A 12,609-nucleotide genomic window follows, 5' to 3' on the forward strand; every position below is an offset into this window, starting at 1 on the left:
AGCTACATAGCATTGACTAACGTAGAACTTACTACGTGAATCAGGTAGGCCTTGAACTTGTAGTGATTTTCTTGCCCCTGCCTGGGATTAAAAATATGAGCCAGTATACCCTTCCTGAATATAATTTGATGGTTTGTTTCCTATGCTGTTGTTGAAATATCATTATGAGACAAATTGGAGAGTGTAAACCTATGCTATATATAGCCTTTTAGATGAATGCTAATTTTTTTCTTCTATTTCCTCCCCTTTGGTTGTTTTGTGTTTGTTTTCATAAGAGATTAATAAAAATATTTTTCTTTTGAATTAAAAATGTGCCTCATAAAATGTGTGTGTTGTGTAAATCTCTTTGTTTCATACAATGAGAAATTTATCCAACGATTCATTTTGAAGAATGCTTTGTATGCTTTATGCTGCCATTCTTTTTTTTTTTTTTTTAAATTGTATACTTATACATGGGAGCCACAGTATTCATGTGAAGATCAGAGAACAGCATGGGGAATCTGTTCTCTCTCTCCTTCTATCATGTGGGTCCTGGGTCAAATGTTTTCAGGCCTGAGGCTGTCATCTTTACTCAATAAGCCATTTCACCATCCCCTATTACTATCATCTTGATATAATCAAGGATTATTATTATTCTATCAAGACGATAGTCTTTGTGTCAAGTTATATATAGTATCCTTGTTTTTTACTTAAGAACAGTAAAATCTACTGTTCCCCTAAGTTGTAAGGTGGCACTTTTTCAGTTCTATAATTAGATTTAAGTAAGTTTTTCTTATGTTTATTGGAATGTTTTAAAATGATGAGTACGAAGTTCATTGAGGAGTTGTTTTTGACTTGTTTAGAGATCTAATTGTTTGTTAGGATGAAGGGGACCCACATTAGAGCTTTGTATTTAGGGTTTGACTTACTGATCCGTCCATATACAGTATAATATAGGCACTAACATTGCTTCTCTCTCTCTCTCTCTCTCTCTCTCTCTCTCTCTCTCTCTCTCTCTCTCTCTCTCTCTCTCTCTCTGTTTTTTGGTCTGGACAGGGTGGACCAAGTAAATTAGTACAAAAACATTTAGCTGGTTTGTTTAATAGCATCACATCTTTTTATCATCCTTCAAATAATGGGCGTTGGCTGGTAAGTATGCTCAGTTTGTATTGTAGTATTTGAAGATTAAAAAATATAGCCATATTTAAAATTATTGCTTATCTTAGAACTATAATATTTCCTGTATTTCATATAAGCTTTAGCTATGTGTAAGTGGTTAGACTCAAATCAATGTGTTCGAAAGACATATAGAAATAAACTGACATGCTACATGCTTATTAGTAACAAAATGCTAAATATTGGCAAGAAAATGATAATAAGTAATAATACAAAAGCACAGGCACATTGTTTCAATTTTATTTTGTGAGCTATTTTAGCTTTGTTTTGTCTTTTAATTGCCTAATTAAAGTGACTTTTTTATTTTTTAAATGTATATTTCATTTTATTTTTATGTGCGTTTGTGTTTTTGCCATGATTGTCAGGGTCCCCTGAAACTGGGGTTAAAGACAGGTATGAGCTGTCATGTGAGCGCTGGAATTGAACTTGGGTCTCTGGAAGAAGAGTCAGTGCTCTTAACCCCTGAGCCATCTCTCCAGCCCTAAAGTGACTTGTTAAAAATGTTAGTTGGTAGCAAGGTACTTTTCTCTCCTTCCTTCTCTCCTCTTTTAAGACAGTGTCTCACTCTGTAGCCCTGGCTCTCAGAACTCACTATGTAGACCAGGTTGACCTCAAATTATCTGAGATCCCTGTGTCTCTGCCTCCTGAATGCTAAAATTAGGTGGGTGCCACTATGCCTTAAAAAAGAACCTGAATTTAAGGCAAGGCAGTACATGACTATAATCTTAGCATCCATGAGACTGCAATAGGAAGATCACAGAGCTAGGCTGTGCTACACAGTGTGACCCTGTCTAGAGGAAAGCAAAACAAAATATAAATCCTAGAATTTAGAGGTCACTGTTTGATAGTTGGTATAATATGTTTTTCTGTGTAGTTAGAACATATAGTTATGTGTGTTCAGAGTATTCTTTTTTCTTGAGTGAGAGGAATCTTATCTGTGTAGGAAAGTTGAACCTGCCTAGAACCTATTGTTTCTGTGTCTCCAGAACAAGTTAATGAAACTCCTTCAGCGGTTGCCAAACAGCGTTGTTAGGAGATTACATCGTGAAAGATACAAGAAGCCCTCCTGGTTAACTCCTGTGCCTGAGAGCCATAAGCTTACTGATCAAGATGTTACAGACTTTGTACAGTGCATTATTCAGCCTGTCCTCTTGGCTATGTTTAGCAAAACTGGTAGTCTAGAAGCAGCCCAGGCTCTGCAGAACCTTGCACTCATGAGACCTGAGTTAGTAATACCTCCTGTGCTTGAAAGGTAAGTTCAGTTTTGTATGTTTGGTGGATGCCTCAGGCATAACTTACCTGTTTCTTCCTATGACTCCTTTTTTTCCTGTGGCATATGTTTTTTGTTTTTGATATTTATACCTACCTGTTCTTAGAGGAGAAGCAAGATATTTTTTTTTATTTGATTGAATTTGGTAACTTAAAGGCTTATTGACAAGAAAAAATTAAAATGAAACTGCCAGCATGTTTTGTATCATTTGTCTATTTCATTTACCCAGGCTTTTACTCATAAATTATGACTTTTTTTGTTTGTATCAAACATGTCAATAAATATTGAGAATAGAACAGTCTCAATGAAGATAATTTCATTGTTTTTATTACTTATGTATCACAGCCTTATATGTCTTCAGTGTCAGTTATATTACAGTCATTTCTTTTTTATGTTGAAACTACTTTCTAAAATAACAGAGAACTGCTGGTTAACATAATAGGTTCTAGGTAAGCCAGGGCTATGTAGTATGAAACCCTGTCTCAAAACAAAGGACAAAGCCCCGTAATTTTTCTAGATAATGCATTTTTACTTATATGTATATGGCATGTCTATGTCCGTGAGCATGCACTTGCTAGTGCCTAAAGAGGCAGAAGAAGGTGCTGGATTCTCTGGAGTTGGAGTTACAAGTAGTATAGTGTGTTGCCTGGTGTGGGTGTTGGAAACTGAATTCTGGTCTTCTGCAAAGATAACAAGCTCTCTTAACCATTGAGCCATCTCTCTAGCCTCAGAATTCTTTTTAAATGTAAGGGGCTGATGGTATAACTCAGTATGTAAAGGCCCTTGCCACAAAGCTAGATGACTTAAGTTTAGTTCCTGGAATCCACATCGTGGATGGACAGAACTGACTTATGTAATTTGTCTTTTGAGGACACGCATATATAGACAGACCACACAAACAATAAATGTAAAAATTAGAAAGTAAGTTGGGCATATTGGTGCATAGTTTTGGTTCCAGCTACTCAGGAGGCTAAGAAACATGGATGGCTTGAGTCCAGGACTTTTGAGTATCTCTGTCAAAAAATAAATAAACAAATAGAGATATAAAAAAGAAATTTTTAGGGTTTATATTCTCAAAATAAGAGTTAAGTATTGTTCCTGCTTCTTTTACAGTAAGACATTAATTTGGGGGTTTGTTTTCTATGCTGAGGATTGAACCTGGGATGTGGACAAATGTGTCCTAGGGAAGCATTCTACCATTAAGCTACAACCTAGCCATATTTTCTATTGTCTGACAGGGTCTCATTTTATAGTCCAGGCTTACCCCAAATCTTGGAATTCCCAAGAGTTGGGAATACAGGTGCATAGCACAAAAACTGCCTTTTTTTTCCTTCTCACATTCTCTACTTAAAGGGACAGTACTCTCAGGTTAGACAGATGCTCACTTGCTGCTATTCCCAGCACCCACATGACAGCTTACAACCATTGTGACTCCAATTCCAGGGGGATTTAGTGCTCTTTTCTGGCCTCCATGGGCACCAGGCATGCACATGCTGAACAAACATACCTATGAGCAAAACACCTGTACACATAAATAAAAATCATTAAATCTAAAAAAAATTTAATGGCTTGATTGTTTATTTACCTTTTCTGTATAAATAGATATTAAGGTGCTTGTATATTTCTCCCCTACAAAATAGATTTTCAGAGGGAAATAATTGAAGTTCTGGGTGAAGATCGTAGGTATTCATTTAAAAACCTAGGTACCTGTAACACTAGCTCTGGAACGGTGAGGACAAGAATATCTTTGGAACTTGCTGTCTGGCTAGTGTAGCCAATTAGTGAGTTTCAGTTTCAGTGAGACCCTGTCTCGGAAGAATAAAGTGGGGAGATGTGGCTTGGTTTGTAGAGTTCTTCGTTAGCACACACAAAGCCGTGAGTTGAGTCCTTAGCACTGCATATAAAACCTGACATGGTGGCACAAGTTTGTAATTCCAGCACTTTAGGACAAGGTGATGAGAGGATCAGAAACTCAAGGTCATCCTCAGCTACCTAGTAAGTTGGAGCCCAACCTGGGATACATAAGACCCTTTCTGAAAGAAAGAAAGAAAAAGACTGAGAGATTGTTTTTTTTGTTGTTGTTGTTAACAGGAATGAGTATAATATTTGTACTTTGTTATTTTTAGTTCAGTATGATGTGGATTAAGTTGGCTGAAACAATGAAGGTCTCAGTTTATGCTCTTTTTCACTGTCGTCTATTTGGAGACAAGATAAGAGGGCTGTGGACTGATCAGTTCATGTTAGTAGAAAATCTCCACTCTAAACATTCTGCTATCTATAATACTGTAAGTCAAAATGCAGTTTATGAACATAATATATTTAACATCTAAACTGTATTTTCTTTTAAACTGTAGAACATACCCTGCGTTAGAGACATTGACAGAACCTCACCAGCTCACAGCTACTTTAAGTTGTGTAATTGGTGTAGCCCGAAGTTTGGTATCAGGTGGCAAATGGTTTCCCGAAGGTCCAACACACATGCTACCTCTGTTGATGAGAGCATTGCCTGGGGTGGATCCAAATGACTTTAGTAAATGCATGGTGAGCATATTGGTGATAAAGTGTTTTGTTGCAGTTATTACTTAAATGGACATATTTTCTTTTTAGTAGATATCTTTAAATGATAATGTAGCTCAATGTAAAAGCTTATTTTACACACAATGTTACATATATAAATGCTTAAGTTGAAATTTGTGCGCAACTCATTTATGTAATGCCTTCCTTTGTAAGTAATTTTTCTTAGCCTACGTATGTTTAATGGAGTTTTAAAACTTATTATATATTTGTAGTTTTTTCTTAAATATACTAAAAGTTGCAGGATGGCATCTCTTGCCCTTTTCTTTATCTAAGTGGATAACCAAGAGAGTATGATGAAAAGTTACAGAATACAGAAACTGGGTATGGTGGTAGACACTCATAGTCTAAGCACTTGGGAGAGACTGAGTCAAGTTTGAGACTAGCCTTGGTTACATAGTGAGTATGTCTCAGGGTAACAAAAAACCCTTCTCTCATGAGTAGCAACAGGAAAGTTACCCAATATATAATTCCATCAACTGCTTCTTTACATTTTCTCCTGATTTACTACTTTGTTATCTTTCTTCTTTCCTGATCTCTGACATTTTAGTGTTTCCCTGTAATGTTACATTTTCAGGTGGAAGACAAAGTATTGGAGAACTATGTATATAGTTCTCAGTGTACAATGGGAGTAAATTTTATTCTAACTTTGTTAATTAAAGTAACAGCTAGTTAATTGTTAGGAATCTTAAAATGTTTAGTTTTAGAGTCAGGTATAGTGGCTTACTTCTGTAGTCACAGCATTTGGGAGGCTGACCTAGGAAGCCCACCATGAATTTGAGTTCATCCTTGGCTGCATTATGAATTTCAGGCATGTTTGAGTTAGTTTTGCCTCCCTCCTTTTCTCCAGAAAGACAAAAATTAATTCTAAGTGAAAAATATCTCAAGAGGTCAGTGTGGTGTCTCCCTTAACATAATTTGAATATTTATATTTAACTTTTAGCATAACTTGTACTGAAATAGAATTACTAATTAATGTTGAAAATTCTTTGTCTCTTCCTATAGATCACATTCCAATTTATAGGAACATTTTCTACTCTGGTGCCTTTAGTAGATTGTTCATCTGTACTGCAAGAAAGAAACGACCTCACAGAAGTAAGGATCCTTTCTGGCTATAAAAGGCTTAACTGAAACATGTTATTCCCATATATGCATAGTAATCTTTGATTCTTCAAAAACAGTTTGGGATAGATTCTAGAAAGTACCATTTCTAAAAGGACAGGGAAGCTGGGTTCAGTGGTGCACACTAGCAATCCCAGTGCTCAGAAAGCTGAGAGCCTATATTACATATCAAGACCCTGTCTCAAAATTTGAAAAAAAAAATCATATATAAAAAGTGGCACACTGTTTGCCTATTATACATGAGGAACTAGGGTCAGTCCCCATCACAAATAAATAAATAAATTTGACTTTTGTTTTTATTTTTTTAAAGAATTGCTATTCTGTGACTGGAGCGGTATGACTAGGAACCATGCCATCTTTGGTGGTGAGATAACTATAGCACCCACCCTAGGAAGTATAGTAATCAAGGCCATCTCTCCTAATAGCTGGCATCTGGTGGTATATTTCAGTTTGTTGTCATTTTTACAAGTTTTGTTCAGCATAGGTGGTGCTGTCTTGTTTTTTCATCAATTACTGCTTAAAATAACCTTCCCCAGGACCAGTGGCATTTAATACAGAGGTTTTCTTCATTACTATGATTCTTAATGAACTGTTAAGAAGCATAGAGTAACTGAAGTTTCACTAAAAAGAAAACCATTTAAATCTCTCACTACAAATCAGAAATGCCCAATAATCTTAGAAATTATAGATGAGAACTGAGTACTTAGACCAGTGAGATACCTCAGCTGGAAAAGGCACTTGTTGAGCAAGCCTAGTGACCTGAATGAGACCCTTAGAACTCATGTACAATTGAGAAGTGACTCTAAAGTTGTCCTCTGACCTCCACATGTGTACACACGATTTAAAAAGAAATTGAATGCCACTGAAACTGAAGTTAGAGCCTTAACCATACAAAAATAATGTGCCAATTAAATCTGGGAGGTTGAAGAAGCCCAGTTCTCCAAGTTCCTACTGAAAGATCCTAGCAAAGATACCTCTCCATTGTCAGGGACTCTCTAGGTACAGATAAGTCCTGTATGTCATTACCTCAAGGAGTCACTTTATATGGCTCATAGGCAGAAGCTAAGCTGGAGGCTGATAAGTCTAAGATTTACATAGTTTCTCAACAGTGACACCTTTGAAACAAGTAATTCTTTGTTATGGAAGGTTGTCCTTCCATTGTGGAATATTTAATAGTGTACTTGTCCTGCTCTACTAGACACTAGTAGAACCAGCCTAACCCCACCCTCCATTGTGATAAGTGTCCTGAGGTTGTCAAGTGTCTTTTCTTTTATAAGCCTGTTGTTACTTGTATCATTTGGATGTGAAGTAGTACAACTCTGTTTTTTTTTACACTAAGCACTTTGAAAATTGGGATTGATAACAAAGTTGGTGGCTTAGTATATGTAGTTATGGTGTTTATCATAGTATCTAACACAAAAAAACTTGGACAGGAATTTTTTATTAGGCTATAACTAATTTCATTAGTTCAGAGGGGAAAAAGTTAAACATATTTGTGATTTTTTTTTTTTCTGCATTGCAATGTTATAGATTGAAAAAGAACTTTGTTCAGCCACAGCTGAGTTTGAGGATTTCGTCTTACAATTTATGGACAGGTATGCTGATAACTTGGTCCTGTCTTTTCTCCAATAGATTTTAAAGGGAGTGGGATGTGTATAGGGCTTTCCTAGAAAGCAGTTTCTTTCTGTGCTGTAATGTTTTATTTAGATTTTAAAGCTGAAGCTAGTCATTTAAACTAAAAAAAGACTATTTATGAGTCATGAAAAAATTGAGTAGATGTTTTGAGTAGTAATAACAATAAAGTTTTACCTGACTGTCCCCCGTTTTTTGTTTCTAAAATATGCTTAATTTGTATATTTTAGATGCTTTGGACTAATAGAAAGTAGCACATTGGAGCAAACAAGAGAAGAGACAGAAACTGAGAAAATGACTCACTTGGAGAGTTTGGTTGAATTAGGTTTGTCTTCTACGTTTAGTACAATCCTCACACAATGTTCTAAAGAAATATTTATGGTAAGAGAGAATTACTACAAAAAGTAACTCCATTTTTTTTTTTGTTTATTTGATATTTTTGCATTGAGTGTCAGTTGCTTTTAAGTATCTGCACATGGCCAGTTTATCCTTCATACTCAAGTGAAGGTTTAAAAAAACATTTGGGCCCCATTGCAAAGTGTCTGCAGATATACTTGCTTGCAGAAATCATTGTGTGTGTGTGTGCGTGTGAAGGGGTAAAAAAAAAAATTCTATTAATTGCCATGTACTCCTCTCCCACAGATCATGTGTAGCCACAAATGTCCTTTAAAGTGATATAGTGACACCTATTTTGCATTTTTAAGCTTTGCTTTGATGACATTGTACTCTAAAACTAAAGTATAATGAATGAGTTCTAATGTTTCTAGTCATAGGAGAGTTGTGCTAGCTGAATAAAAGTTGCATTAGGTAACCTTGAACAGGCGTGTGTTATAGTTGACTTTGGAATCAAAGTTAATGAATACATGTAGTATGTTGTAGCTAGAGTTTTCCTGCCTTGCCCACAGTCAGGACAAATCTTTGTCACCTGCCAGTCCCACAGCCGCTCAGACCCAACCAAGTAAACACAGAGACTTATATTGCTTACAAACTGTATGGCCGTGGCAGGCTTCTTGCTAACTGTTCTTATAGCTTAAAATAATCCATTTCCATAAATCTATTCCTTGCCACGTGGCTCGTGGCTTACCGGCATCTTCACATGCTGCTTGTCCTGGTGGCGGCTGGCAGTGACTCCTCTTGCCTTCCTGTTCTTTCTTTTCTCCTCTCTGTTAGTGCCGCCTATACTTCCTGCCTAGCCACTGACCAATCAGTATTTTATTTATTGACCAATCAGAGCAACACAGTTGCCATACAGAACATCCCACAGCAGTATGTAGTAAGTAAGTGTCTGTTGGAGGCCAGCTCCCACCTTTTAGAGGGTTCTTATGAAAGAGGGATAAAATGTTAGATAGAAAGGGAAGCCTAGTTGAAGAGAAGAAAGACAGAAAAGGATAGCTTCGGGAGGGCCTGGATCAATACCCAACATCCCTTTCTGTTTATTCAAAAGGGCTTTTTATAACAATGCCAAGGGGTGGGGCGAAAGACCTCCCTCTTACAAGATCAAAGCACACTGCAGCCAAATGTAGACCCTTCCAAACACCTGCTAACCATGCCCATGATCAAATCATCCCTTTATGCAGCCCTGCTGAGTAAAGCAAGCTCAGATTCTTGGACCCTGAGTAAGTTCTCACTAGGAAACCTGTGTGGGTCTCCACAAGTGTCTGTAAAGAGAAAAATACTGCAAGAGGGTTATAAATTTCTCACTTGTTAAGGACTATGGGAACAGTTTCCTTTAGGAGCAGTGGTGATTATTTGCTGTAACCCAGATTGGACTTGAAACTGCCATCTTTCCACCTCGTTCAAGTGCTTGGTTTATAGGAGCGTCAACCTGCCTGACATTGACTACATTTTTAGAATTTGTAATTTAAACTAATTATTGGGAGAAGTTTTGAAAATTAACACTACCATATAATATGATATTTTAAAATTGGTGTCCTAAGGCATAAACACCTATTTGCCTGATAATAGCTCATACCTCTGGGTATATGATTTTTAAAATGACTTTCTGTTTTTATTTCTTTCCTCCCTTCCTTCATTTGAGATTAATCAACATTTAACATGATCATCCTGATTAAAAGCTAAGCTATACTACACCTCTGTGTAATAGTTAGTAGGACTATATGAGTTTAGGTTAAGTATAGTAATATACACCTGTCTTCCTAGCATTTGTTTTGTATTTTGATACAGAGTCTCACTATGTAGTTCTGGCTCTCCTGGATCTGTAGACCAGGCTGCCGTAGAACTCAACAGACCTGCCTGTCTCTGTCCCCAACCCCCAAGCTGGAATTAAAGGCATGAGCTGGTACACTTAGCTTTAGTCCTAGCACTTGAGAGAAGAACGTTGGAAATACAAGAATTCAGGGTCATCTGCAAGCCAGTGTGGCCACATTAGACCGTGCTTCAAACAAAAACAAAACAACAAAGCAAACAAAAAGAGACTATAAAGAATAAAGAAGTAGGGGTTGAGAGCACTGGCTGTTCTTCCAGAGGTCCTGAGTTCAATTCCCAGCACCCACATGGTGGCTCACAACTATCCATAATGAGATCTGGTGCCCTCTTCTGACCTGCATGTGTATATGCAGACAGAACACTGTATACATAATAAATAAATAAATAAATAAATAAATAAATAAATAAAAATAAATAAATAAATAAATAAATCTTTAAAAAAATAATAAGGAAGTGAACATAAAACATCTCTTAACAGACAAGACTTATTTCTAACATTTGGTATTAGTTAACCTATTCCTTTATGAAGGTTAAGATTTTTTATATCATTGTAAAATTAAATAGTTGCTTCAAGTCATTTTGGATTTTTGTTTGTTTTGTTATATTTTTGTGAAAGGTCTTAGTTCTGCACTCCAGGCTGGCCAGGAACTTGTGTATCCCAGGCTGATCTCAATGTACAGTGATCCTCTTGTCTCAGTTACCCACTTGCTGGATTATGAAACAGACTCCACACTTGGAATGTTTCTGTTCTTTAAAGTAGATACAATGATTGATTGTTGATACTTGTCAGAACTATTTTAAGCAATAGATGCCCACAAAATTTTATGTTCTATTGTATTAACTATCAAGTTGATTAAATTACATTTGGGTTCCATCTGCTCATGCTCTTAAAATATTTTTTGTTTGTCTTTTAACCTTTTTCCTTCCTTACCTCTCTTTTTCCTCCCTTCTTTATATGTGGGTGTATGTGCTACTGTGCATGTGGAGGTCAGAGGACCACATTTGGCAGTCTGTTCTCTCTTTCTACAATGTGGGTTCTGGGGATCAAACTCAGGTAAAGATGACAATCACCTTTACCTGCAGAACTGTCTTGTAAGCCCCCTCAAGTGTTTTGTTTAAGTTCGAAGCATTCACAGGGACTGTTTAGACCTGAATGTAATAAGTGATTAACATTTTACTTTTTAGTAACTGTTAGAATAGTTTGTGTATTATTTTCTTTAAAGTTCTACAAGATAGTTAACTTCTAAAGAATTACACTGATTGGGCATTTTCATATCTTCTGTATCAACAGGTGGCCCTTCAGAAAGTCTTTAACTTTTCTGTTTCGCATATATTTGAAACAAGAGTTGCAGGTCGCATGGTGGCAGACATGTGCCGTGCTGCTGTAAAGGTAAGTTTCATTGTATTTTGCTTTTTGTTATGGTACTGTGTCTTGCTTTGTAGCCCAGGTTGACCTCAAACATTCTGTCTTCCTACCCAACCTCTTAGGTGATGGGTGTGGGGTTAGTTATTTTGTTAGTACTTGTTACTAAGACTCATTACTCTTGCCAGTGAAAATAGTGCTACTTCATCTTTTGTGACTGTTGACTATTTACTTTACCCCCTCCAAAAAAAATAACACCTTATTTATATAAATACATTTTCAGTGCTGCCCAGAAGAATCCTTGAAGCTGTTTGTTCCCCACTGCTATGGTGTTATAACTCAGCTTACAATGAGTAAGTCAGAAAAAGAAAAACCTCATTATTTTGTCTGTGTAATTTTAGATAAAGTCTTTCTTCACTCCTAGAACTCAGTTAATATCAACACATTCTTTGTGTAGTATTTGTTTGTTTGCTTGCTTATTTGTTGAGAGAGTGTCTCTCTATGTAGTACTGGCTGTCCTGGAACTCATAGAGATCCATCTGCCTCGGCCTCCCAAGTGCTAGAATTAATGGTATATATACCCCTATGTCTCCCTTCCACACCTACACCCACACAATGTGTCATCAAGGTTAGTAAGTTGCTTTGAAGTCATGGCATAATAATGTTTTTATGAAACAGCTATCAGGAGCTACTTTGAAAATATCAGCCTTTTTGTGAGGTGTCAGTCAGCAAGAATCTTGGTTAGTTTGTTGATCTTCATTTTGTTTTCCTCCCTTCGTTTTTTGAGACAGGGTTCTGCACAACCCTGACTGTCCTGTAACTGGTTCTATAGACCAGGCTAGCCTCAAACTCAAGAGATCCACCTGCCTCTGCCTTCCTGAATGCTGGGATTAAAGGCGTGCGCTGTCACTTCCCAGTGATTTTCTTAAAAGTTGATTCCATTTCCTTTGGTAGTGACTTCACTTTTGTGAAGACTTAAGTCTCCATGAAAGATTTTCTGAACTACTAGGAATATAAAGTAGAAATATTTTAACATAATATATCCAGTGTGCTCATGTGATTCTTTTCTGGTGCTATTTTGTCATTTTTAGATGATGATGTATTGAATGAAGAAGAACTAGACAAGGAGTTGCTGTGGAACCTGCAGCTTCTGTCTGAGGTATTGTAAGCATTTGGAAGAAAGTCTTTGCTTGCTTCTAAAGTTTAGTCATTTGTTGTTGTTGTTGGATTGATGTTAAAGCATATGAGAAGTCAGACATTTGGGGAT

At 36.6% G+C, this 12,609-nt stretch overlaps 1 protein-coding gene across 2 annotated transcripts in view; it reads left to right on the top strand.

Annotated features, from left to right (window-relative positions):
- Window positions 1–12,609, top strand: part of Psme4 (proteasome activator subunit 4) — a 141,302-nt gene that overhangs the window by 50,496 nt on the left and 78,197 nt on the right. For both annotated transcript variants that reach the window (XM_042285507.2, XM_006996211.3), the window contains 9 exons: window positions 1,036–1,128; window positions 2,142–2,407; window positions 4,780–4,966; window positions 6,005–6,094; window positions 7,652–7,716; window positions 7,984–8,134; window positions 11,271–11,369; window positions 11,626–11,695; window positions 12,434–12,501. In XM_042285507.2, the coding sequence (XP_042141441.1) occupies window positions 1,036–1,128; window positions 2,142–2,407; window positions 4,780–4,966; window positions 6,005–6,094; window positions 7,652–7,716; window positions 7,984–8,134; window positions 11,271–11,369; window positions 11,626–11,695; window positions 12,434–12,501 (1,089 nt within the window). The remainder of the gene's footprint in view (window positions 1–1,035; window positions 1,129–2,141; window positions 2,408–4,779; window positions 4,967–6,004; window positions 6,095–7,651; window positions 7,717–7,983; window positions 8,135–11,270; window positions 11,370–11,625; window positions 11,696–12,433; window positions 12,502–12,609) is intronic.

Source organism: Peromyscus maniculatus, chromosome 10 (genome assembly GCF_049852395.1).
Source record: "Peromyscus maniculatus bairdii isolate BWxNUB_F1_BW_parent chromosome 10, HU_Pman_BW_mat_3.1, whole genome shotgun sequence".
Classification (NCBI taxonomy): domain Eukaryota; kingdom Metazoa; phylum Chordata; class Mammalia; order Rodentia; family Cricetidae; genus Peromyscus; species Peromyscus maniculatus.